At 38.4% G+C, this 25,587-nt stretch overlaps 1 protein-coding gene across 1 annotated transcript in view; it reads right to left on the minus strand.

Moving 5' to 3' along the window:
* The window catches only part of FBXL17 (F-box and leucine rich repeat protein 17), a 573,691-nt gene that overhangs the window by 21,262 nt on the left and 526,842 nt on the right, over positions 1-25,587 (minus strand). The window contains exon 9 of the mRNA XM_049769100.1: positions 3,250-3,392. Within this exon, the coding sequence (XP_049625057.1) occupies positions 3,250-3,392 (143 nt within the window). The remainder of the gene's footprint in view (positions 1-3,249; positions 3,393-25,587) is intronic.

Below are 25,587 nucleotides of genomic sequence, written 5' to 3' on the forward strand. Positions count from 1 at the left end.
AAATCTCGCATCCCATATGGTCTCCCAAGTGCACCAGGAGTGATTCCTGAGTGCAGATCCAGGAGTAACCCATGAGGATTGTTGGATGTGACCCAGCCACTAAAAATAAGAGAATCCTTTCTTTTTAGTGTGTGTGTGTGTGTGTGTGTGTGTGTGTGTGTGTGTGTGTGTATTATTCTTAAGCAGAGCTAAGGTTACCTGAGGGCCACTCTCTGTGGTCTTGACCAAGCTGAGCAATAATTCAATGTCAGTACCAAAGAGTGCTATGTGGCTCAGTTGTTGTGGTACCAGACACCACCAAGGTCACTCAAGCACCATAACTGGTACTGCCACCTGGGAATGCTAGAGCCTTAACCTCTGTATAGTATGATCTCTGACTTGAAAGGGCTTATTTTATTAAGGTTCTGTAATTTACAGTGTTGTTAATGATGATTTTTCTGTGCATAATTCTAACACCACCTCTACCGCCAGTGTACCCACATTTTCCTCTAAGAATCCCAGTGTCCCTCCACTTTTTCAAACTCAGTACCCCACCAACTCAGTTATGTGGATCAATACTCCCATTATATTGCCTTTGGACCTATGTTGTCACCTTGTGTATCTACAAGTCCCTAATATGAATGAGATAATTCTATATCTGTCTATTGATCTATCAATCTATCTATCTACTCATGAAAGAGACTCATCTTAATCTGAAAATAAGAAAAGAAGGCCAGCACAAAAATGCCTCGATGCTCCTAATTTGGCTTTGAAGACTGTGGACATGAACAAATCTAGGATGCAGCCAAAACAGAATTTTTGAAATGAATATGGGTACATGGGCATGTTCTAATGACTACATTTTGGTGTGTAAATACTCATGTTAGGGAGCACTGGTATTACTCCCCCCTTAAAAGGAAGTTGAGGGGCCAGAGAGATAGCATGGAGGTAGTGTGTTTGCCTTGCATGCAGAAGGATGGTGGTTCAAATCCCGGCATCCCATATGGTCCCCTGAGCCTGCCAGGAGCAATTTCTGAGCACAGAGCCAGGAATAACCCCTGAGCACTGCCGGGTGTGGACCCACCCCTAAAAAAGAGGAAGCTGAGGAGCTCTATTTGTCATTTCTAGAATCTTTTACTTACTGTGGCCCTTTTAAATTATTCTATTTTATTTCGTTTTTATTTGAAGGCCACACTCAGCAGTGCTCAAAGCTTACTCCTGGCTCTGAACTCACTGGCAGGTCTTAGAGGACCCTATATGATCTGAACACAGACCATAAGCATGTATCCCCCACCCTCCACCCCTCACCCCCATACAGTCAGGTCTGACCCAAACCAAACTAATAATAAGCAATTCTTCTCTTGAATAATTGATGGAAGGTAGTAACCCTTTATTTTTTGTTTTGGGGCTACACCCAGCAGTGACCAAGGCTTACTTCCGGCTCTGTACTCAGAAATCATTCCTGATGGGGGACCATAATGTGGTGCTGGGCATGGAACCTGGTTGACCTCAAGCAAGGCAAGTGTCTTACCCAATGTACCATCTCTCTGGCCCCACATTTTAGCTTGCTTTAAAGTCACATGTTAGTCATGATTTTAGTAAAGAAATCAGAGGGAGACTTGCAATTCCTGGTCTCAACGCTGTTGCTTAGTAACAGAGATGGCTTTTTAAAAAAAGACTGGGCTGTGAATAGATAATAAAAGCTCTCTAAACATAACTAACTGGCAAAGGCCTAGTCCAAGTTGATAGTTGAAAGCATTTGAAAAAAAAAAAAAAAGAACTAGGTCAATTAACAAAAATGACAAAGCACATGAAGGATTTTAGACCATTCTTCCATTAGCCCCCAAATGGCTACATTTAGGAAATGCATGTCCTTTAGAGACATGCACATTTAGTTCATTTTCTTTGGCTAGATTTGTCTGTAATCACCATTTGCAAAAGTAGCACACATGTGTAAATTATTGAAAAGGCCAGCTCTGGGCAAGAATCCTAGGTGAATCTTTTTTTCTTTTTCTAAATGTTCACTGGCAATTAATTTGTTTTGATTTTTATTTTCAGTGTCAGGTTTTCTTTTTAAAATTTTTTTATTACTTTATTTAAACACTGTGGTTTACAAAGTCTTTCAAAATACAGTCTGAGGTGAATCTTGACCAAAGAAGCAGGCTCTTGCTGGGAAATGGCCCCGGCTGAGCCACCAGCACAGACAACCAACTCTGAAGACCCAAGACCTACGTTGAACTAATTATGCATGGCCTTTAATAAATGACTGTCTTACTGTCCATCTGTCCCTTCGTTCCTTCTTTCCTTCCTACCTCCCCCTAAATCTCTCCCCATATTCAGTCATAATCAGGACTTCCTCCTTTCTCTCTCTGCACTAAGATATTCAAAGCAGTAATCAGGAGACCATATAAATTGCCAGGGATTGAACCCTGGTCAGCAGAGCACAAGACTGCTGAACTATGGCTCTAGCCCAGGATTACTTTTTCTGAGCTTCCAATTTCTCTCCTTCACAGTGCAAGGAGAAATTTCTTTGACTCAATATATATGAAAGATGGACGTGACAAAGGGGGAATAATCTCTCTACTGCCAGCAATCCATATAGATTTTTTATTACCTTTCTTCTTAGTGTTTGAGGGGCATCAGATTAAATATAGCCTAATTTTCCAAATTCACACTCACATTTTCGGCCAATGCCACACACCCTCAACAGCACGTCCTACGGGATGATTTCTCACCTTGTGTTCAGCTTAAAGTGACATTGTAAGTGTGGAAAGAGACCAGTTTGCATATAATATTCCTTCACTGGTTCTTTCTTATGCCCAAATGGCAAGGCTAGATAAGAGCACTAAAATCATACAGTTTAAATTGTGAAAAAATTAGATGCCACTGTTCTTTCAACTTTAATGTCACAAGAAACTTGGAACCAAATAGGATTTTCTGGTGATAATCATGCACGCTGCAGTATGCTATGATAACAAACTTCGAAAGCTGTGGTCCAGAGAATATGGACAGGTCAAAAACCTAAGCTGCAGAAGTTTTTATGACTGCTTCTTTTCTTAATGCATAAATCTAAAAATCACTTTCTCTGCTCCATTTTTAAAGAGATATGCCGAGGTAATATAGAACACCAGATATCTCACAATGCATGGCTCTGACAGTACAGTCATGTGCATGGATGCATATTCTATGGGGAGAAAGAGAGAAGACAATGAGATCAAGCCATTTCACTGCTCTGATATGGAGAAAACAAATGTGATCGAGAACGCTTACTTTATCACATCTCATCAGCCCCAAATATCGCAGCGATTTGCTGCTCTGTGCGATCAGGGTGGCTCCTTGGTCTGTAATTTCTTTACACCATCCGACATCGACCGTCTCTATGGTCATGCTGTAGCGCCCAATGGCTATCAGTGCTGTGGGAGAGAAAAGGCACATGTGTTAGCAGCATCAGGGATCCCTATCTTATTCTGATGGGTTTTCCCATTTCCTTACTAAATTTGTTCCTCAAATACTGAGTAGAAATGAAATGTCTTGTAAATGAAATGAAATTTGAAATGCTTTGGGGAAGCTTGCCCTTAACAAATCCTTTCACAAAGTGAATAATGATTCCATAACGTCCCTTTCACCGAAATACAAATTTTTATCAGTTTTATTCATCACAAGGTTACCTGTATTTCCAAGCTTGTAAACTAGCAGAGGAATACATTTAAAAAAAAAAGCACATTATAATAAATACACACAATGGTCCCCCAGAGAGGCTAAACTCTAAAGTAACTTGAATTTTTTTAAAAAGAACAATCCATGTGAACATCATTGTGAGGTGTACATAATATGGCATAATTCTTTCCAGCTGTTTGTGATCTGTAAGACGTGAAAGTATATAGCCTTTTCCCCATTAGTCCTTCTTGTAGCTGTTAGGAATTAGAAGTTCATTAGACATACAGTTGAACTTAATTGGTGCCATGTTAGACTATAAGTAAAGGGAATGCGCTTGTTACAGTGGCTAAGCAGCCCATATCAGAAGCCTTTCTTCCATTAACATAAAAATGGAGACTCTCATTGAAGTGATGACAGTATCTCTAATCTTCCTGACTCTTTAGCATTGTGCCACCCAGGGGTGCAGATGCTTATCCTCTAATCTCAGTGTGACTATTTATCCCTGCTCCATAACCCATCCCTGTCAGGGCAGCCAATCGGAAACGGTGGCTCTGTGCTCTGCTCTTGAAACTTGACAGACAACCCACCTCAGCACTCGTGGAGCAGAAAAGCCCATTTCAATACCATCAGCACGAAGAAGTTTACAGAGTGCTGGTCTGGAAAGAAAAACCTTGAAAACAATGGCACAAATTTTAAAAAGGAAAGAAAATTATTTGCTAATCATTTCCTCATTCTTTTTTTTTAATTTTTTTATATTTTCATTTCCTCATTCTAAGAAAGGCAGGATGAGTTGATTTCTGTGACATTAAAGGCGGATGTTATTTTCCAATCGACTAGATAGATAAGAGCAAAGAAGTGTTAACTCTTATGGCTCCAGGAAAAATTTCTTTGCTAATTATCTCAGTGATTTAAATCTTTCTGGGTATTTTATTTTTTAGGAAGAGATGTTGGGGGCAGTTCTGCAGTACTCGGTGCTTCAACTTTCTCTTGGCAGATCTCAGGGGACCAAGTAGTGTTCGGAATCAAACACAGATTCCTCCATGCAAACAAGTGCTCCAGTTCTCTAAGCAGTTTTCTTCCTGGTCCACAATATCAGGGCTTTCCAGAGAAAATGCCACAGAGGAAAACAATATTTCCCCTACAGTTACTCATGCCACTACTTTGTGAATATTCTTTTTTTTTTGGGGGGGGGGCATATCCAGTGTTGCTCAGGGGTTACTTTGGCTTTTGCTCAGAAATCGCTCTTGGCTTGAGGACTCCAGGGGATGAACCGCACTCTGATGCATGCAAGGCAAACGCCCTACCACTATGCCATTGCTCCGGCCCCAAGCTTTTGTGAATATTCTTATCTTTGCAATTTTTATTTTGGCATTTAGCTTTCTGGGGAGGTGAGACAGGACAGAGATGATCTTACCAAAGGTTTGCTGGGTGGTTTGAGTTACATTTTTATGTCATAGGAACAATAGCCAACCTTAACTCTATTGGTACCCCATGACCAAGAAAAACTCTTAACATATTTGGGGGTGTCATCATTTTCACTATTTATTATAGAGAGATCCATGGTCTATAGGAGAAACTCAATGGAAGACAGATGAAAGAAATGCCTTTCAGAACAAAATGCTCAATGTGTTTTCAAAGATGACAAACATTACTTGCATGCTGGTCCTGGGTCAGTAGATTGTGTGACCCTACTAAGGGTTGAGAGAGAACATGAAAAATCCTATGTTTCTCTAAAAACGGTAAAGGGAATCTGAGGCATCTTTAATGATTACTCTATAAGCAAGCCAAGAAGTTAGTGTTTTTAGGTGCTAAATAGAAACATTGTATTTGCGGACTGGACAGAACCTAGCAAGGGACCAATGAGGAAGTTCCTAGACTAGGCCTCAGTTTAGGATTCATACAAAAACCAAGAGCTCTAATCCCAGAGGTCTGACTTTGACAACTGCAACTGAGCAGAACATCTGGAACCATGCTGAAAGACTAGAGCCTAAGCTCTGACCTAGGATCTGAGCAAAAACCAAGTCCACTAGCCACAGAAGACTGACTACAACAACAGTGATGAAACAGAAATCTTAGAACCATAAAAAAACAACAACAAAAAAAAAACAAGAAAACAAAGAAACACACAAACAAAAAAATCTCTCTCCTAGCCTTCGCCCTATAATCTATGCGAATAACAAGATCTTCAGCTACAGAGGCGGGACGTCATCGCCCAGACCTGAGTGAAAAGTCTATTGGTTCCATAAAAACACCTTGGGGTGTGTAAAAGAGTGAGCCCCATCAGTAGCAATCCCTGAGTGCAGAACTAGAAGCAAACCCTAGCAGTATTGGGTATGGTCCACAAAACAAATATATTCTTTTGACTTGGACTCAGAGATATTAAAATGAAGCATGTCTTTTAGTATATACATACAGAAAATGAGATAAGTAGGTATAAAAATAATAATGAAAAGATATGTGTTTGTATGATTTAGTATATAGACATACATTTCTTAGCTTTTTCACTGAAAGGATCTAGGACCAATAATTTGTCAAGAACAATAATCGAGTAATGAGATTTTGGTCTCTAAATAGCTCTCTTTTATAAAATAAGTTACAGCTTCCTAGAAAAATGGTTGTAGGATCAAGCAAGGGAAAAATAAAATAAGTTAGTTTGCAACTTTTTTTTTGTTTGTTTTTTGGGTCACCTGGCAGCGCTCAGGGTACCATATGGGATTCCAGGATTTGAACCACTGTCCTTCTGCATGCAAGGCAAATGCCCTACCTCCATGTTTTCTCTCTGGCTCCTAGTTAGAAACTTTTTAAGATATAAAAAAAAAAACCAAAGGACAGGTAAAATTAGCACAACTACAATCAAGAGCACCAGCGGCCACGGCTACAACAATGTGAACATTATAATTAGTAATTCAGAAATCACATATGCATTCATAAGTTTATTCTCATACAAATAAATAGTCTAGAAAGAACAACTCTTCTTAGGGCTGAAATGATAATACAGTGAAAAGGGTGTGCTAGTACAGTGGAAAGGGCATTTGCCTTGCATGTGGCTAACCGAATTTGGTCTCCATAATCCCATGTGGTCCTAAACCTGCCAGGAATGATCCCTGAGCACAAAGCCAAGAGTACGGCCTGAGCAGAGCTGGTTTTGGCCCTAAAATAAAACAAAACAAAAAAAAGAACAACAACAAAAGAACAGCTCTCTTTTCAAAAGCATGTTGATGAACAAATGTGGGAGGAAGAAGAGAAATACACAAACTCCAACAAACCATTCCATTCCATTGGACTAATTGATGCAGACAAGATTGCCAATAGATGCTAAATTCGGTCAGTGGATGGAAATGTCATACTGTCATAGTGCCAATAATATTTATTAATTACCAAGGGAAAATAGTAACTTTATATTTTGTGTAAGATACCCAATGGATAGAGTCAGCAGATTCTATGTTAACCAAATGATGGGGTTCAATATCAAGAGCAATAACAAGTGTCAACATCATTTACCACCTGATCACTAACTTGTTCTGGTCTCTTGCCAAAATGAATCATCTCAATCTATTCATAGCAAAATATCACTTGAACTGAGGAACATTCTACTAAATAAATTACCAGAACTCATAAAAGTCAAAGTGATATAAAAGATGAAGCGATGTCTCTGATTGGAGGAGTGTGAGATATGGTAATTAGATACAATGTAGGATCCTGGATTGGATTCTAAATAATAAAACAGGGAACAAACTGATGAAATTCAAATAAAGTTTACAGTTGAATCTTATTTATTCCTTCAATGCTCATTTTTCTAGTTTGTTCATTGTAGCTATTCTGAAAGTAAATAAACACAAAAGGGTGCTGGGTGGAGAATATATACGGGGGGCCACAGTGGATAAGGTGCTTGCTTTGTATATGTTTGACCCAGGTTCAATCCCTGGTATCCCATATGCTCCCCTGTGCACTCCCAGAGAGTGACTCCTGAGTGCAGAGGCAGGAGTTACTCCTGAGCATTGCTGGTCATGCCCCCAAACAAAAACAAAACCAAAACCAAGACTAAAATATATATATATATATATATATATATATTATGAACACTACCATTTTTTCAACTTTCTTTTAATCCTAAAAGTATTTCAAAATAAAGAGCCTTGAAGTAATGGGAAAGCTAATAATAGATATGTGAATGAATATGTAGAGAAGGAAAAATTTCTAAGTAGAATCAGCGATTAGGTTCACATTGAAAAATCTGATATAGAAACGTTAATACTAAAAATATATTTTTCCTCATCGAGGATTAGTCATGTGCGTGCATTAACAAGTGACCTGCATGCCATCGTGTCCTTCCCAGCTGTGTCATCTACTATGGATCTATGTCCCTGTAATGAAGTTGGACAAAATATCCTAGTGCTTAAAAGAATTAGGGTCAAAATTTAACAGGAGAATTTACATCTTTCATGTAATACTTGGATGAAAGCCATCTGCAGAGACATTTCTTGGCACAGATACAAAGAAATAACTGCAAAGCTATCTTCTGTGAGGAAGCCACAGAAGCTCCAGCAACAAAGAAACGACACTTTGCTGTGTGTCAGACCCAGAGAAGGTTGCCTCCAGCACCCAGGAACTACAGCAACAGTTCCTTGTCCTCTGGGTTCAGGCAAATCACGGGTGTCCAGAGAAGAACAGAAACCCAATTCCCAGCCCTGGAGATTTTGATTCAAGAGCATCTCTAAAACTCCATTGATTGTCCAGGAGCAGCTGGGGCTGAGAACCACTAAAATAACCTACAACTTGGGCAATGTCAGTCAACGCAAAACAAAAGCGCTCAACTTGCAGACGTGAATGACTTAGGTACTCTGATATTTAAAAACCATTCTGTTTCTCAAACAGCTGTGAATTCTAGCAAGTAATCTCCTATGTTTATTTTTGATCAGCATACTTTCCTTCCACTTTTAGAGAGAAATGTATCCTCCCTATTATTACTCACAATCTACTGTCTCTGCTCACACTATTATTTTTTCCAGGTTGTCCTTTTTCTATTATTACTTTCCCTTCCTTCATGGGAATACTTTCATATTTTTATTGCAGCATGCATCAGATGTTCTTATATGCTGGAATTCTTTTTCAAGATGCTAGACCTCCCCATAGACTATGACATTTTCAAAGTAGTAAATGGGGAGAACACTCCTCTGAAAATCAAGTACTGCTCATGTTTCTGTTTGCATGAGTGTTCTACACAAATGCACAAATCCTAAAGATAACAGCAGATTGTTTTGTTTTGTTTAGGGGCCACACCTACTCCTGACTTTGGTTTCATAGACCAGTCCTGGTGGAGCTCAATGAATCATATGGGGTATTGGCGTAGTAAGCACATTCCCCTCTGAACTTCCACCAGTTCTGATAATGAATAACTTTTGAGACTTAACAGCTATGTATCAGTGTCCAGACTGCATACAAAGCATCGCTAGCATGTCTGAAGTCCTTCATCCCCAAATCTAGTCACCACTCTTTGCCCCCAAAGGGATAAAAAGCCTTCTAACCTCCAGTCATGCATGTTAGTATTCTTGCATGGAAACTTCGTATAAATAAAGTCAAACATTTTTACTTGGCTTTTAAAGAAATACGTTTTATGTTGCACTCTGCCAAGCCCATCGACACACTCTATTCTCAAGCGAGATGTAAACCAAGCTGTGAAAAATTATGGGTGCACCAGCCACATAGTTCAAAGATGGCAATCTCGGAGGAGAGGGTGGGCCAGATCCCGGGTCTTCTAAAACGATGCCTGCGACACCCATCACCCACATCCACTGTTTCACTAATAGCCCCTCTACTATTCTCTGCAGAGACAACAATCTTATCAAAATTTCAGGTATGCTGGCATGTGGGCTGTTGCCACCAAGACATTTATTTTGTGGAGTGAGTGCAGGTTCCCCTAGCTCCGCTTTCTCGTACTCACAGAAGCCCTGGAAGGCAAAAATATGCCCCACAAAAGACACCGTATCAACAACAGTGCTTGGAATTCCTGCATTCATGGCCACACAATAACACCATTTTTGTTTAGTACTGTCATCCCCGTAGGAACACACCAATTTAGATGCCAATGTGTATCTAAAACCATCTGATGTTCAGAAACAAATGAAATAATGAAATGGTCAACTAGCAACAATAGCTTACTAAACCTTCTGACAATGACTAAATGACCTCTTTGGAGATATATGGGGGATCAAAGGGGATGCCGGGATTCGAACCACCGTCCTTCTGCATGCAAGGCAAACATCCTACCTCCATGTTATCTCTCTGGCCCCTGTCTCTGTATTCTTTTTCTTTCTTTTCCTTCTTTTTTTCCTCTTTCTTTCCTTCATTTTAATTCTTTTAAAATAATTTTGCTCCTATTTACCTGAAATGTATTATATATTACGATCAACTATATATTTTGATTAACTATGTATTATGATCAACTATAAACACACTATTTAAATAAATTAAAAAGAAAACAATATCTACATATTTTAGAAGCTAGACAATTAGCTCCATTTTAATTTTACTATAAAAGTTAAAGTTGCTTGTTATCAGAATTACTTTTAATATAAATTATAAAATATAATGTTTTAGTGCCAAGCAACAGTATAGCTGGTAGGACACTGTCTTGTACACAGCAACCCTCTTTTGATCCCAGGCATCCTATGATCCCTCATTATCACCAGGAGTGATCTCTTAGTGTAGAGCCAGGAGGAAAGACTGAGCACTGCGGTTGTGCATAAATATATATATATATATATATATATATATATATATATATGAAAGTCTGGATTTTACTTTCAAATGTATATATTTCTTTTAATGGCTATGAAATTTAACTATTATTTTCTACAGTTTGACACTTAAATTTTTTGTATAAACTACATTGTATAACTCCTATCTCAATTGTGTCCTTTACAATTATTTTAATTTCATGCTAGGTAAATCCCTCTCATACTGCTTTTGAAACTGTTAGTATCCTGAATAAAAGTATCTTAAATAAATATGTTCAGTACCTTTGTGAAATTTATCCACACTGTTATGTACACTGACAGCCATTTCTCTCTTTTTCCTTGCTGGGGATCATACACGTTGTGTTTCTCAATCCATGAGTGCGTCAGAGCTTAAAGTCAAGTCCTCGTCCTTGCTCTGGAAGCTTATTATGCCACTGCTATAATCCTAACCTTTACCAGAGAGAAACATAGGAACAGAGCTATTGGGATGGTGTAGAGGTGGGAAAAAAACTCTGGGACTTGAACTTCCTGGGCAAGTGCCTTAAACCACTGATTCACCTTCTGGGGTTCAATGTATTTGCTGGGAATGCTGCATAATATTCTACTATACAGGAGAAGTATTCTCATTTCTACTTTTGGGCTATCACAGACAACTTTTCGACAAATATAAGAGATATAAGCAAAGATGCTTATATTTCCCTGGGTGAATATATAAGAAGAAAATCAGTGTGTTTTTCTTAAGAAAGTGTCTAATGCCAGAGAGATAGTCCAGTTGGTAAGGTGCTTGTTTTCTCACAACTGACCCAGATTCGATCCATGATAACCTGAGTACAGAGTCAGGAGTAAGCACTGAGCAATGCTGGATGTACTTTCAAACAAAAGTAGAGAGACTGAGGTGACTTGGACATGCCCGAGCAGGGTGGGGCCAGAGGAGCTGCTTTGCTTTGCAGCCACGCACATCTCCTAGCAAATGAACTCCACCATAAAATGTAGAAAAAAACATGCAGCAAACGTGACAATGGGGAAACAATGCAAGCCAACATCAGATATTGAAAATGAAGGTGGCAGCTCCGATGACCTGAAAATGTCAACCACCTAATTAGCCTCTCAGATAAGGAGCTTAGAGTAGAAATATGGAGGATGTTCTTAGAACTCAAAGAAGGCATAGATTGAGCTGAACAGACCGCGAAGACAGAAATCAGAAAACTTCAGACTAAAATAATAGGACTGAAAAACTTGGTAGATGAAATAAAAACCTCAATCTTTAATAGAAAGCCTCTCCAACAGAGTAACAAAAGCTGAGGACAGAATCAGTGAGCTGGAAGATCAGATACAGAACAACTCCATACAGAAGAGATTAGAGGGCCCGGAGAGATAGCACAGTTGCATTTGCCTTGCAAGCAACCAATCCAGGACCTAAAATGGTTGGTTTGAATCCCGGTGTCCCATATGGTCCCCCGTGCCTGCCAGGAGCTATTTCTGAGCAGACAGCCAGGAGTAACCCCTGAGCACCGCCGGGTGTGGCTCAACCCCCCCCCCCAAAGAAGAGATTAGAAAAGAATCTTAAAGCAGGGCCGGGCGGTGGCGCTAGAGGTAAGGTGTCTGCCTTGCCAGCGCTAGCCTAGGACGGACCGCGGTTCGATCCCCCGGTGTCCCATATGGTCCCCCAAGCCAGGAGCGACTTCTGAGCGAATAGCCATGAGTAACCCCTGAGCATCACCGGGTGTGGCCCAAAAACCAAAAAAAAAAAAAAAAAAGAATCTTAAAGCAAATGATCAGACAATGGAAAAGATACTCAAGGAATGTGAACAGATGAAAATTTCAACAGAAATAACATAAGAATCATTGGAGTCCCAGAGACCTGGGAATAAAGTCCCCAGGAAAAATCAAGTTAAGGACATCATTACTGAGAAACTCCCAGAGCCAAAGATGGCATGCAACCAAATCCTACATGCCCGAAGAGTACCAGCTAAAAGAGACCCAAAGAAAAGCACCTCAAGACACATCCTAGTCACAATGACAAATCCCACAGACAGGGATAGAATACTGAAAGCAGCATTACATTCAAAGGAGCATCCTTAAGATTTACAGCAGACCTGTCAAAGAAACCCTCAAGGCCAGAAGGCAGTGGTGGGATATAGTGACAAAACTCAATGAAATGAATGCTTCACTTAGAATACTGCACCCAGCCAGACTCACTTTCAGGTTTGAAGGAAGTATACATGGCTTCTCAGATAAACAACACTCAGAAACTTTATAGACTCAAAACCAGCCTTAACAGAAAAACTGAAAGGTCTGCTCTAAAACAAGAAAGACCAACAGATACAACTTCTACACCAAGATGATACGAAATCCCATGACAATTATCTCTCTCAATGTCAATGGTTTAAATGCACTGGTTAAGAGGAACAGAGTAGCAAAATGGATCAAAAAGCTGAATCCAACATTTTGCTGCCTACAAGAAACACGTCTGAATAGTGAGAACAAACAAACTTAAAATCAAAGGCTGGAGGAAAATTATCCAAACAAACAATACCCTTAAAAAAGCTAGAGTGGCCATATTAATATCAGATTCTGCAAATTCAGACTCAAAAAAGTTGTAAGGACAAAGATGGTCATTTCATACTAATCAAAGGATATGTTCAACGGGAAGAAGTCTCACTTCTGAACACATATGCACCCACTGAGGGACCAGCAACGTATTTAATATAATTGCTGACAAAACTAAAAGAAGATATCAACAGCAACACAATAATTGAGGGAGACCTCAAATACTGCCCTCTCACACTTTGATAGGTCAACCAGGCTGAAACCCAACAAGAATACAAACAACAGTAAATCCACCACAAAAACTGTCTAAATGTTTCCAAAGTGAGTGAGTCTTTTACAGCCTGATAAGTAATGTGAGACAATTCTGGCCATACTTGCCATGGTTTATTACTATTCATCTCTGATTAAAGCCATTCAGAAGAATAGAAATTGGTACCTAACTGTGGATTCTTTCTCCTATATTACTGAGAGGTAATTGATGTACAGCATTGTGTAAGAATACGCCAAATCTGGGGCCGGACAGGTGGTGCTAGAGGTAAGGTGTCTGCCTTGCAAGCGCTAGCCAAGGAAGGACGGCTGTTCGATCCCCCGGCGTCTCATATGGTCCCCCCAAGCCAGGGGCAATTTCTGAGCTCTTAGCCAGGAGTAACCCCTGAGCATCAAATGGGTGTGGCCCAAAAAAACCAAACAAACAAATAAAAAAGCCAAACTTGACTCCTCCTTCTCCTCACCTCTCCCGCCCTCTCTTTCTCCTTCTCCCTCTTTTCCCTTCCCTCACCTTTTCCTCTCTCCACTGCCCTCCTTCTCCCTCTTTCCTCTCCTTCTCTTCTCCCTCTCTTCCCCTTCTTCTCCCTTTCTCTTTTTTCTCTCCCTCCCTCTCCAAAATGAAAAGGAAAAAGGAAAAAAAGAATAAGCTAAACCGCTGAATGCCTTTACATAGCAGAAGGCTGTGAAATGATTACATTATTGTGAATTTTAATGTTCTCTTCCCTAAAAACTAATGACTTGCTTCTTTTTAAGGTGTCATGCGGTGTTTTTAAACCCTAACATTATGTCTCATTCCTTGCAATAGCTCTGTAAATATCTATTATTAAACCGATCAAGAAGGAAAAGGCATAGAGGAAATTTTCTTATTGTTAGATTATATGGCAAAGAATAGTTTTCTAAGCAACAGATAATTCTCATGAAAGCTGAAGGAAAGCACTGGTAAAATAAACTAAGTCTATGCTCTGAAGACAAAATGATTTTTAAAGTTTCTAAAAATAAGCAGGTAAATTCAGGGGCAGAGGGGAGAAAATTAAGCCTATAGAAACTCTAAATACTCATTTGTGAAAATTTCAGACTGTGAAGATATTTTATAGAGTAACAAACAAGTATTGCCTGACTTATAACAGGAGCTAGCTAGTTGGCCCATGACCTTTTGGGGTCACAGGCTCTCCTATGTCTATGTATGTTGGAATGATAAAAACACAGAATTACTTATCAGCAGCAGTAACTTCTTTTCCTATGATATAAAGAAGATGATGGAAATGTAAGAGCTCAGGTGAAGAAAAAAAATTCCCCCAAAGATCATTGGGAAAAAATAGCCTTTCTTTAGCTTTATTGCTACCTAGTTTTTAATAGTAGAAAGATAAAAATTTTATTGGATAAGTGTAAAATTTTTCTGAATAGGTGTCTTTCAGTCATGGAATGGGCAAAGGAGAATATATAGAACTTACTTTCATTTGATAGGAATCTGGTCCTCTACTCTGTTTTTAGGCAACTAATCCTTTGAGTGAAAAATGTTAGGTTTCCCTATTAATAGTCCCCTTATTAAGAATTAGAATTCAAGATGAGCAAGGAAAATAAAGCCTAACCACTCTACATTAGCCAAGAACCTAAAGTTCCTGGTTCAATGATTCTTTTTCATTTCTGCTGCATAAATACATGTATTATGTCTCAAAGAATAATGCATCCTTTTCAAGATCCTGACATTATATTAGATTTTCTCACTTCATGAAAGGTGAATTATGGGCTTAAGTATGTTGGTTCATGGATATGATAAAGTACATTAGTGTCTGTCACAGATCTGCCATGTCCACCACTGTGAAGTGAACTTTCCAGATGTCTGGGAGCATAGAGCATCAGACACAAACAGTAATGTGCCCCAGAGTGCAGCAGAGCAAGATGTGACTTCAGTGAGTGCCACTAGAGAGATACACCACAGTCACTGACAATTCTGAAGAAAAAATTGGGGGTTGAGCAGTGATATGATCTAAGTGAAGTTTTCAAAGGACTTCGTTTCAGGGGTGAGGACAGATTGTATGGAAGATACAACAGAAGCCGAGAGACTAGAGGGCAATGAATAGAATTTGCAGACAAGAAGTGAGAGTGTCTTGGCCCAGGCTATAGAGCAGAAATGGAGAGGAGTTGAATTAGGAATACATTTTAAAGATAGGATGAGGAATGAGAGAAAGAAAAGACAAAAAAAAAAAAAAGCTTAAGAGAAAAAAATTGGGGTCCCTTTTAGGGAGAGGAAGGGTAAACTATTTTGAAAGAAATTTTTGACAGAAAATTTTTTTCAAAGCTGTGTGCTTTGTTATAGGAAAATGTTTTTCTTCTGGTGGATATAAACTTCATGGACAAGACCATCCATAGTATATCATATTTGTTCATTTTATACCATCACTAGCCTAGGTGCTTTACTTGTTTTTTACTCACTATACATTCATTTAAATACATGTATTTTCAGGGCTAGAAGAATAATGCTATGGGTGAGTTGCTAGCCTTACTGACAGCACTTAGGGTTCTCTGAGACCTTTCAGGAGATATCCGTGAATACAGAGCCAAGAGTATTGAGCATTGTCAGATATGGTTCTAAAATAAACAACAAAAGATATGCACCTTAATTGTCATAATTATAAGCACTTGTGGAAAAACACTCAGAGAAAGTGGTCTGTTTTGTAATATGTAGAATTTACATATTTTCTTTTATTCTAAAAATACTTTATCTTCTTTTTTTGAATTTTTTGGGCCACACTCAGCAGTGCTCAGAACTTACTCCTGGCTCTGCATTCATGGAGGGATCACTCCTGGCAAACTTGGGTGAACAGATGGTATGCTGGGAATTGGACCCCGGTTGGCACTGGGCAAGGCAAGAATCCTATCTTCTGTACTATCTCTCCATCCTTTGAAAAACGATTTTTGAATGACTACAGAGCATATAGTCACTGTGATGATTGTAGGTACATTTTGGGGGAGGTTATAGGTAACATTTATATCCCTTACATATTTTGCACTTAAAAATTTCTCAATATTGGTCATATTTTATTTGCTCTTCATGAGGGAATGGAGCATCCCAAGCAGTACTCAGGAGTCTTGGGTGTCATTCCCTGCATTGCTCTATCAAAGACACCAGATGGTTTAAGCACTGTAATGTGAATGTCTTTTAAGACATTTAACAAGGTCTTGAGGGCCTCCAAGGCAACAGGCAGTGTGTGGTCTCCATGGGGTAGGGGTCTCCTTGGGGCACCATGTGGTATTAGGAACTGAATTCAAAGTCTGCACATATCAGGATGTGCTCCACAGCCTTTCTCCCTGCCACTGGAAGTGGCTTTAGGCTGTGCAAAGGCTTTAAGAAGGTTTTACAGATAGATCACCTAGAGAACTTAGTATTGTCTGTAGTAGGCTTTCTCTCTTTTCTCAACATTCATAGTGTAAACATGTAGTGGTGACAAGATTCAATTCCTAAAATTATTTTTCTTTAAAATTTATTTATTATTTTGGTTTAGCTTGTGTCTAATAGTAGAGTTGTTTCAGTTCTCTAAAACATTTTAACACTAAACCCAACACCAGTGTGACCTTTACTTCATTAATGTTCTCAAGTTTCCTCCCATATCCAGCCTGCCCCCATGGCAGGCACATAACAAATTTATTTCATATTGCTTGCTCCTAACAAAACTTAAAGAAATGGCAAATGGAATTATAAAACAATAAATCAGTAAAAGTCAATTTGTGATGATTTATTGCTATGTGATTTTAACCTATGTAAATAAAAAATTCAAATCCTTTAAGACAATATAATATAATGTTCAGTCTCATTTACATAAATGAGACTTAGGCATCTAAGTTTTCAACTTAGGCATCTACAATATATTAGATTACATTTTACTTTCTTCTTCTACCTGGTTCTCATTGTGGTAATTGTTCTTTCTTCCCTGTCACTAGTAAGAAAATTTCTAGAAAATTTTGTAGTAATATATTTTGGAGTTTATATTGGTACCAGAGTGATAGCACAGCAGTAGGGTATTTGCTTTGCACACGCAGGGTGTATCTGGGTTCGATCATCAAGTGATTTCTGATACACAGCCAAGTTTGAAAATCACTGGCAAAGGACTCGACCGATTGGTTTAATGAGTACCTGACATCGACATGGTATTTGTTTCTGGAGCAATGCCACCATTGATTGGGATATCAACCATAGAACACAAGGTAGTTTGGCAAGAGCTGACAATTGGCAGCATTCACGTCTACATTGCAGTGATGGATCACAGGCCCCGCTGTGCCAAGTAATTAAGTATCCATTTGTATGTACTGGCTGCAGCCATACAGTTCTTTTCTACCAGGAAGGAAGGGAATTTGGACATAACATTAACAGTTGTTAATACCAAGCAAATAGAATAAATTGGATTTATTAAAGAGTATGTGTGTGGAGTTTTTTCCCTTGGAGTTGGTATGATTTGTCTAGCTTTCTAATTATAGCTGAGACAGAGAATGGCTGAACTCAAAGACCTCTCATGGTATCTAATAAACTTTTACTTACAGGGAGAACATTTCTTGGGTTGGAGAATGACAAATAATTTACTAAGCTTTTCCTGAAAGATAGCTAAAGGTGTTTCACCTATATCTAGCTGATGAATTAGCTTTAGCTAATAATCAGTGTCAGGAGACAGGGAAGAAGCAGCCTGTAATTACTTTGAAAGAAATGAAGGAACAGATCTGATAAGGAAACTAAATCAGCTAGTTACTCTAAAGCTAAGTGGGAAAGAAGCTCACTTAACTGCAGGTTTAAAGAGAGGCAAGGAAAGGGACATGGGGAGTTTGACGTCCATCCGTGCCCATTTTCTGGTGACAAATCTCTGATTTCCCTTTCCATGGGTGAACTCTGGTGAGCTCAGCAGAGGGTTAGACCTGCTCCAGTTGCATGTGGGCACCCCAAGAGGGATCCAGTCTACCAGCATATGTACTACATGAGTAGTAGTAGTTCTTTCCAAGGCCTTGGTTTTATTTGGCTCCTGCCAATAACCCTATTATCTCCCAATAATTTCTGTGCCTTTGTTCTCAGTTTTGTATTTATTTAAATTAGTTGTTCCTGTGTCCATTACTTACTTGCAACCAAAGAAACAACTGATACAGGAAACTATAAATACAACTCTGTTATTTTCTGCATACTGGGATACATGCTGGAAACGGGTGGAGGGAAGACAACACTAGTGGTGGGAATGCTCTTCAATCATTGTCACTATGTGCCTGAAATATTTCTGTGAAATAATTGTATTTCACTTTGACCACAATAAAAAGTTAAAAAAAAAGAACACAAAAAGATTCTAAGCAATGTCCAAATGACTGTCATTGCAGCTGAACGAATCATATGGCTCAAATAATAGACATTTTATTGATTGATAAATATTACTAAAATTTTTCTATTCACATTGCTAGCATCCAAATAAAAGCAAATTTATTGTATAATACATTAACATTTTAATTCTTTTTTGGGGGGTACCACACCCGGTGACGCTCAGGGGTTACTCCTGGCTATGCACTCAGAAATCACACCAGGCTTGGGGGACCATTTGGGACGCTGGGGGAGCGAACTGCGGTTCATTCTAGGCTAGCGCTGGCAAGGCAGACTCCTTACTGCTCCACACCACTGCTCCGGCCCAATACATTAACATTTTAAATGACTTCCATAAATTAACTGAAAATAGCATAATTTATGAAAATCTAATTAACCAAATTAACACATCTGATCATTCAGAAATGCTACCACTGATGGTAAGCTTCTCCTAGCACCTTCTGTGTAGAAATATAGCAAAAGAAAAAAACACTATCGCTTCTTGGCCTTCTTGGTAAAGAAAGCAACATAATGGGGCTGGAAAGATAGCACAGTGGGTAGGGCATTTCCTTGCACACAGCCAATGTAATTCAACCTTCAACATCCCATATGGTTCACCAAGCTTGCCAGGAATGATTTCTGAGTGCAGAGCCAGGAGTAACCCCTGAGCACTGCTGGGTGTGCCCCCCAAACCAAAAACCCAAAAAAGAAAGAAAAGAAAGAAAAGAAAGAAAGAAAGGAAGGAAGGAAGGAAGGAAGGAAGGAAGGAAGGAAGGAAGGAAAGAAAGAAAGAAAGAAAGAAAGAAAGAAAGAAAGAAAGAAAGAAAGAAAGAAAGAAAGAAAGAAAGAAAGAAAGAAAGAAAGAAAGAAAGAAGAAAGAAAGCAAGCAACATGAAACATGCTTTATATTACCTAAATCAAAATAGGTAAAGTGAACTGAAATTAAAGTATCATAGAACTACAATTAAGGAATTACTTTACCTCAAAATATAGTACTTCTAAAAGAATGTATGTAATATAAAAATTATCAACATATTTCAGAATTTGGAGTCAATAAATAATTCAACATTTTATACTTAGAATCTATCACCTTTGAGTAATGATGAGAAAACTCATCAACATTTTTATTCCTTCCTCCTCTCTTACTTTTGGCTATATATGTTCATTCATACATACATATATATATATAATTTTTCCATTGTCATTGTTTCTACTTTTTCTTATCTCTGAGATTATTGAAAGTTTTAAGTGTTTTCTTTCATTCTCTGCTTTGCCTATTTCCTGTGTCTTCATTTTTCTCATTTCCTCCCATCTGTATTTGGGAAGCTTTACTCAAATGCCCAGTTGCCTAAGCATGGTTGACCATGTCCTCATGGTATTTAGAGTATCAGATGCCTCTAAGAAACTGAGTCTCACGCCAATTCAGAAGCCAACAAGCCCACGTGTCATAGATGTCCTCTTTGAAAACACACAGCATTGTAAGCACACTTTCCTCTGAATCATTAGACAATTAGTCCTTCTCATTCTGATTTCTGCTTTCTAAAATAAATGTGTTGATATGTTATCTGCTCTATCTCTGTTCCTAGTTTTAAAATAACTCCTTTCATAACATTTTTTTTTGAGATTTTAGAAGGCAAGATTTTACTTAGTTAGAAAAGGTATGGTAAATCTAACATCTTTCCTTTTGTTTTCAGTTTTTTTTGCAATTAAAAATCATATTTCTATTGGGCTTGATTGAAATATATAATTAAGTAAAAGGTCAATCTCTTTCCAAGTGATATGTTAGATACTCACTTAGTAAAAAACAAAATTTAAAGCCAAAGTAAAGGCAGAAAAACATATCATTGATGATGAGTAGTAAGTAATTCCTGGAAAACATAAGGCATTTGAAAAATGCTCCACATCACTAATCATTAGGGAGATGCAAATCAAAACGACAATAAGGTACCATCTCATGCCACAGAGACTGGTACACTTTGCAGAGAACAGTTCTCTGAAATTTTATGCTTTTAACAAGAAATATCCAACTAAAGATTAGTAAGGTACTTGTCAATTCTTTGTATATGTGCACAATTATACTACTTGTTTTTAAAACTATTCCGTAAAGCTTCTCTTTAGGTTAGTGGGACTTCAAAGTCCAGTAAAATCATCTAAATTTAGTGATTATCTCTCTCTCTTTTTTCGGAGGCGTTTTCAAGATGTTGAGGATTTAGAGATGAGGGTTCTAGAGGCCATTCCCAGTGTTACAGTGAGGGCCTGACAGTTCAGGGCTCTGGACTGGTAAGGTGCTGCTGGTTTTCCAGCAGTGCACAAGGCCACTCCAGACTTCTGGAGTTACTAGGCCTACTCCTGGTAATTTTGAGGGTATGGAGAGTTTGAACTCATGGTTCTATATATGCAATAGCCAAGCTCCATCCTTTTGCACTATCTCCCTAGGCCCACAATAATATGATTTTAATGTGAATTTAAAAAAGCAGAAAGTGGCATTCAGAAAAAAAAATGAGCAAAGTGCAACGTAGTTAATTTTGAGAACACATTTAGATGATGCTCAATAAAGTAAGCCTCTCTGAAAAGAGCATTATATCTAAGAGGATTTGAGGATTTGTTCTCATTATTCTCCTCTCATAATGAAGGGCTTAACAACTGGAACATATTTTCATTCTTTATACTCAGTATTATCACATCCATGAACATAAGCTATAATTCAGGGCACAATGAAACAAAGAAGTGTATGTTTTAATTGCTTTCTTATAAAATTCATATAGTATCTACAATTATTCTCCATCTATAATGAATTTTATTAACCTAGAAAAAGCAGTCTCATTTATTTGTTATTGTGTTAAAGAAGGAATGCACTTAAGTGAAATAAACAGGTAGCGGAAACATACTGTCTTACCCTAACTTTATGTTAAGTTGACTTTTTTAGTTTTTAGTTTTTTGTTTTTTTTTTGGGCCACACTCGTTGGATGCTCAGGGATTGCTCCTGGCTAAGCGCTCAGAAATTGCCCGTCTTGGAGGACCATATGGGATAGCAGGGGATAGAACCGCAGTCCTTCCTTGGCTAGAGCTTGCAAGGCAGACACTTTAACTTTAGCGCCACTTCACTGGCCCCAAGTTGACATTTTTGTGGACCTCAGGTTATGAAATACTGACAGTGTGGCTCAAATTATATGCTCAAAGTTACTCACTTTAGTTACTTTGAGTGGCAATGGTTCTGAGAAGTTTTACATACTTCTATATTTCTTTTTTCTTTTTTTTGGTTTTTGGGCCATACCCAGAAGCACTCAGGGGTTAGTCTTGTCTCTGCACTCAGAAATCACCTCGGCAGGCACAGGGGACCCTATGGGATGCCAGGGATAGAACCCAGGTCCATACTGTGTTGGCAGTGTGCAAAGCAAACATCCAACCACTGTACCATCACTCTGGCCCACTCTTTGTATTTCTAATAGCACTTACGCAATTTGATTATTATGATTACATTCTACTGTAATAAAAAGTGATGTTCAGAATAAGAAGACAAGAGCCTACAGGGCCACACAGGTAAAGTGAATGTACAAAGCTGCTTTACCGTACTATTTTGACACAGACACCCTTTATGTATCACACACAGGAATGTTTTTCCTGAAGAAAAAAAAAAGCAAAACATTTCTCACCCTTCAACTGACTAACTCTGCCTTTCCTCTCCTTAATTCCTTTAAAACTCACTCTGTGATTCCATGTTGGAATCAATAAAGTTAACTGAATCATTTTCTAAGAGATCACTTGTTCTCAGCTCCTGGGAGAAACCATTCCTCCTGACATTCTGTACTGTTGTGACCAGTGAGATTATTTGATTTCTCAAGTTGTCCAACAAGTAAGGAATGTGGTTCTTTACTTTTTGATAGAGAACCAGAAGAAACAAATAGCTTATTCCATTCCATTTTAGTTGCTCCATTAGAAAAAAAAATCCAAACATAAAAAGCTATCACTCAACTGTTTGAGAGGCAATGTTGGGGAGAAAATGGAGATGTGGGTATTGTAGACACTGAAATTCTCTGCAAGTGGCAAACTAGACAGACACTACATACATTGCAATCATCTAAGGTCTCAAGAACTATATACACTGCAATTATCTAACCTCCCAAGCTCCCAGTTTCTTTATGAATGTAGATTTGGTGTTGCTACATCTTCTGTTCTTCAAGAAAGACTTAAAATCAATTTTTCCCAAGAATTAGGGCATCCAAATACTTAAGTGATAGCAAATGAAAGAAAATATCCTGTCACAGGAACAAAATGTCATGGTGATCAACATTCTGGGAGTTAAACACAACATATGAGATGACATGATATATAAACCCAACTTGAAATCTCTGCTCTGACTGTTCTACACAGAGCTGTTCTAGGTATTTCTCTTCCCTGTGGCTATTGTTATTTTTCCAGTGACTACTAATAGAGTTGGACAACTTGGAAATCAGAGAGTGTCACTTGTCACAATAGCGGACAGAGCTGGGATGAATACGTGGGAGAAAAGGACAAGATATTTGTTTCCATATTTTAATATATTATTCCCCTATGAGATCACAAGGTGGCTTTAAATATTTACCTGTACTAAAAGAACTAGGAATGCCAAAGGACAGGAGAGCAGTTATCATGTATTGTTACCTCCCACTGCACAAACCTCTTAGGGCAATGGTTAGTGTCAGTATTCTTAACATTCTAAGAATTCCCAAATTAGTATTCCCTTTTAGTATCTAAGTACAATATGGTACCTCAGAAACTGTTTTCTTTCTTCCATAAAGAAAAGTAGCTTGTTCCTTGAAGATGATATATTCTAGAAGACTATCTAAAAATATCTTTTTGTACTTTCTTATCTGCCTTTATTTATTTTTTAAAAGTTCTTATTATGGAAATTTAAAAACAAAAGAGCAGAAGATTTTATGCATGTACTTTGTTGTACTTATTTTAATTGCACACTTTGTGTTTTTTTAAATAACCTGCAGGCTTTTGGTTTGTGTTCCAGTTGAAGCTGGTTGATAATTGATCTCCAGACAATTGAAATTTTACTGTAGTTTGTTTAATAAAAACCATCATTCACTGCACCAACTAAATAAAATGTGAAGAGAACAGAAATTTTCTGTTTTATCTCAGGAAATTATGGAACTGAAATATTTCCCTGGTATATTTCATGAACCTCTATGTAATAAAGATAGAAACCATTAAGTACTTTGATCCCATCTTTGTTATTGTAATGATCTGTAACCTAAACTAAAGAAAAATTTTAGACAACGTGTTTCTGTGAAATAATTGTATTTCACTTATGTTAAAGTTGATAACTATATACTTGTTTCTTTGCCTTACATTTTCAAGCATTTTAACTTTCCTTAACAGTTGCAAGTTTAAAATACATAATCAGGGCAGGATATATGGTACAGTGGGCAAGTACAAGCTGCTTGTATAAAGCTAACCCAGGTTGGCACTCATGTGGTCAGCTGAGTACAACCAGAAGCGATCCCTGAGAACAAAGCCTGGAGTAAGCCCTGAGCATTGCTGAAAGTACCCCTCCCTGCAAAATAAATAAATAAATAAATAAATAAATAAAAAGCATCTTATTCTCACTATAATATCATAGAGCATGAAATTAAATCACATAAAACATGTAGAAACAATTACTATCAATTTCAAAGGATCCAATCTAATAAGTACTATTAGCATAGTGCTACATTAAAGAGAAAATTGAGCAGACACGGATGAAGTCATCTACTCAATGACAAAAAGTTAGGTAATAGTAGAGCTGGGGGGCGGTGAGGTGGCGCTAGAGGTAAGGTGTCTCCCAAGAAAAGATTGTGATCCCGGTTCGATCCCCCCGCGTCCCATATGGTCCCCCCAAGCCAGGGGCAATTTCTGACCGCTTAGCCAGGAGTAACTCCTGAGTATCAAAAGGTTGTGGCCTGAAAAACCAAAAAAAAAAAAAAAAAAAAGTAGAGCTGGAATTCATAGTCCTGCACATCAAATCCTCAAATCTATATTCTTATAGTAAGGCACTATGCTGGTTGCATCTAATGAAGGTGAAGACAGAACTCAGGGGCTAAGGTGGAGGATAGTTCCTTAACTACAAAATATTTACCATTTGTGGGAGGAGGAGAAGATATATCAAATTATCCAGAAAAGATTAAAAATAGTCATAAAGAGAGTGCAAATTAATGGAACACTATGATTTTTAGCTTGACTGTTGTGATATCTCTGACCACTTCACCTTGTCAAAATTAGTCTCTTGAGTTGAAAGTGATCCAGAATGGCAAAGCATTTTTCTGATTTACCTATAGTCTACACATTTATAAAAATAGCATTTTGATTTTTTAGATTACAATTCATCCTAAAATAAACTTCAATAGTATAGTATGAATGCTGCTTCTTCCTCCTCCTCCTCCTCTTCCTTTTTTTTTGTTTTTGGGCCACACCCGGCATTGCTCAGGATTTCCTCCTGACTCTGCGCTCAGAAGTTGCTCCTGGCAGGCTCGGGGGACCATATGGGGTGCCGGAATTTGAACTGGGGTCCGTCCTGTGTTGGCCACATGCAAGGCAAATGCCTTACCGCTGTGCTATCACTTCAGCCTCTGAATGCTTCTTCTTATATTGTGCTTGTACCTCTGGTACTTTTCTAATAGATTTATTAATTCTAAGGAAATTAATAAGTAACATGTCCATGAAATAAAGTTACAATTCCTTTTTCCACTTTGTCTTTTTTTTTTTTTTTTTTTTTTTGGTTTTTGGGCCACACCCGGCGGTGCTCAGGGGTTCCTCCTGGCTGTCTGCTCAGAACTAGCTCCTGGCAGGCACGGGGGACCATATGGGACACCGGGATTCGAAACAACCACCTTTGGTCCTGGATCGGCTGCTTGCAAGGCAAACGCCGCTCTGCTATCTCTCCGGGCCCCCACTTTGTCTTCTGAGCTTGTCAGTGATGCTTGGTGCCTCCTCTACATTTGCATGGCCAGCTGTGTTTAGGAAACCACACTGTGTTGAGGACTGAATCTGGGAGTTCTATACACCTAGGCATTTAATTTAAAAGATGAAAATCAGAATTTTTCTGAA

This window comes from Suncus etruscus, chromosome 2 (assembly GCF_024139225.1).
Source record: "Suncus etruscus isolate mSunEtr1 chromosome 2, mSunEtr1.pri.cur, whole genome shotgun sequence".
Taxonomy (NCBI): domain Eukaryota; kingdom Metazoa; phylum Chordata; class Mammalia; order Eulipotyphla; family Soricidae; genus Suncus; species Suncus etruscus.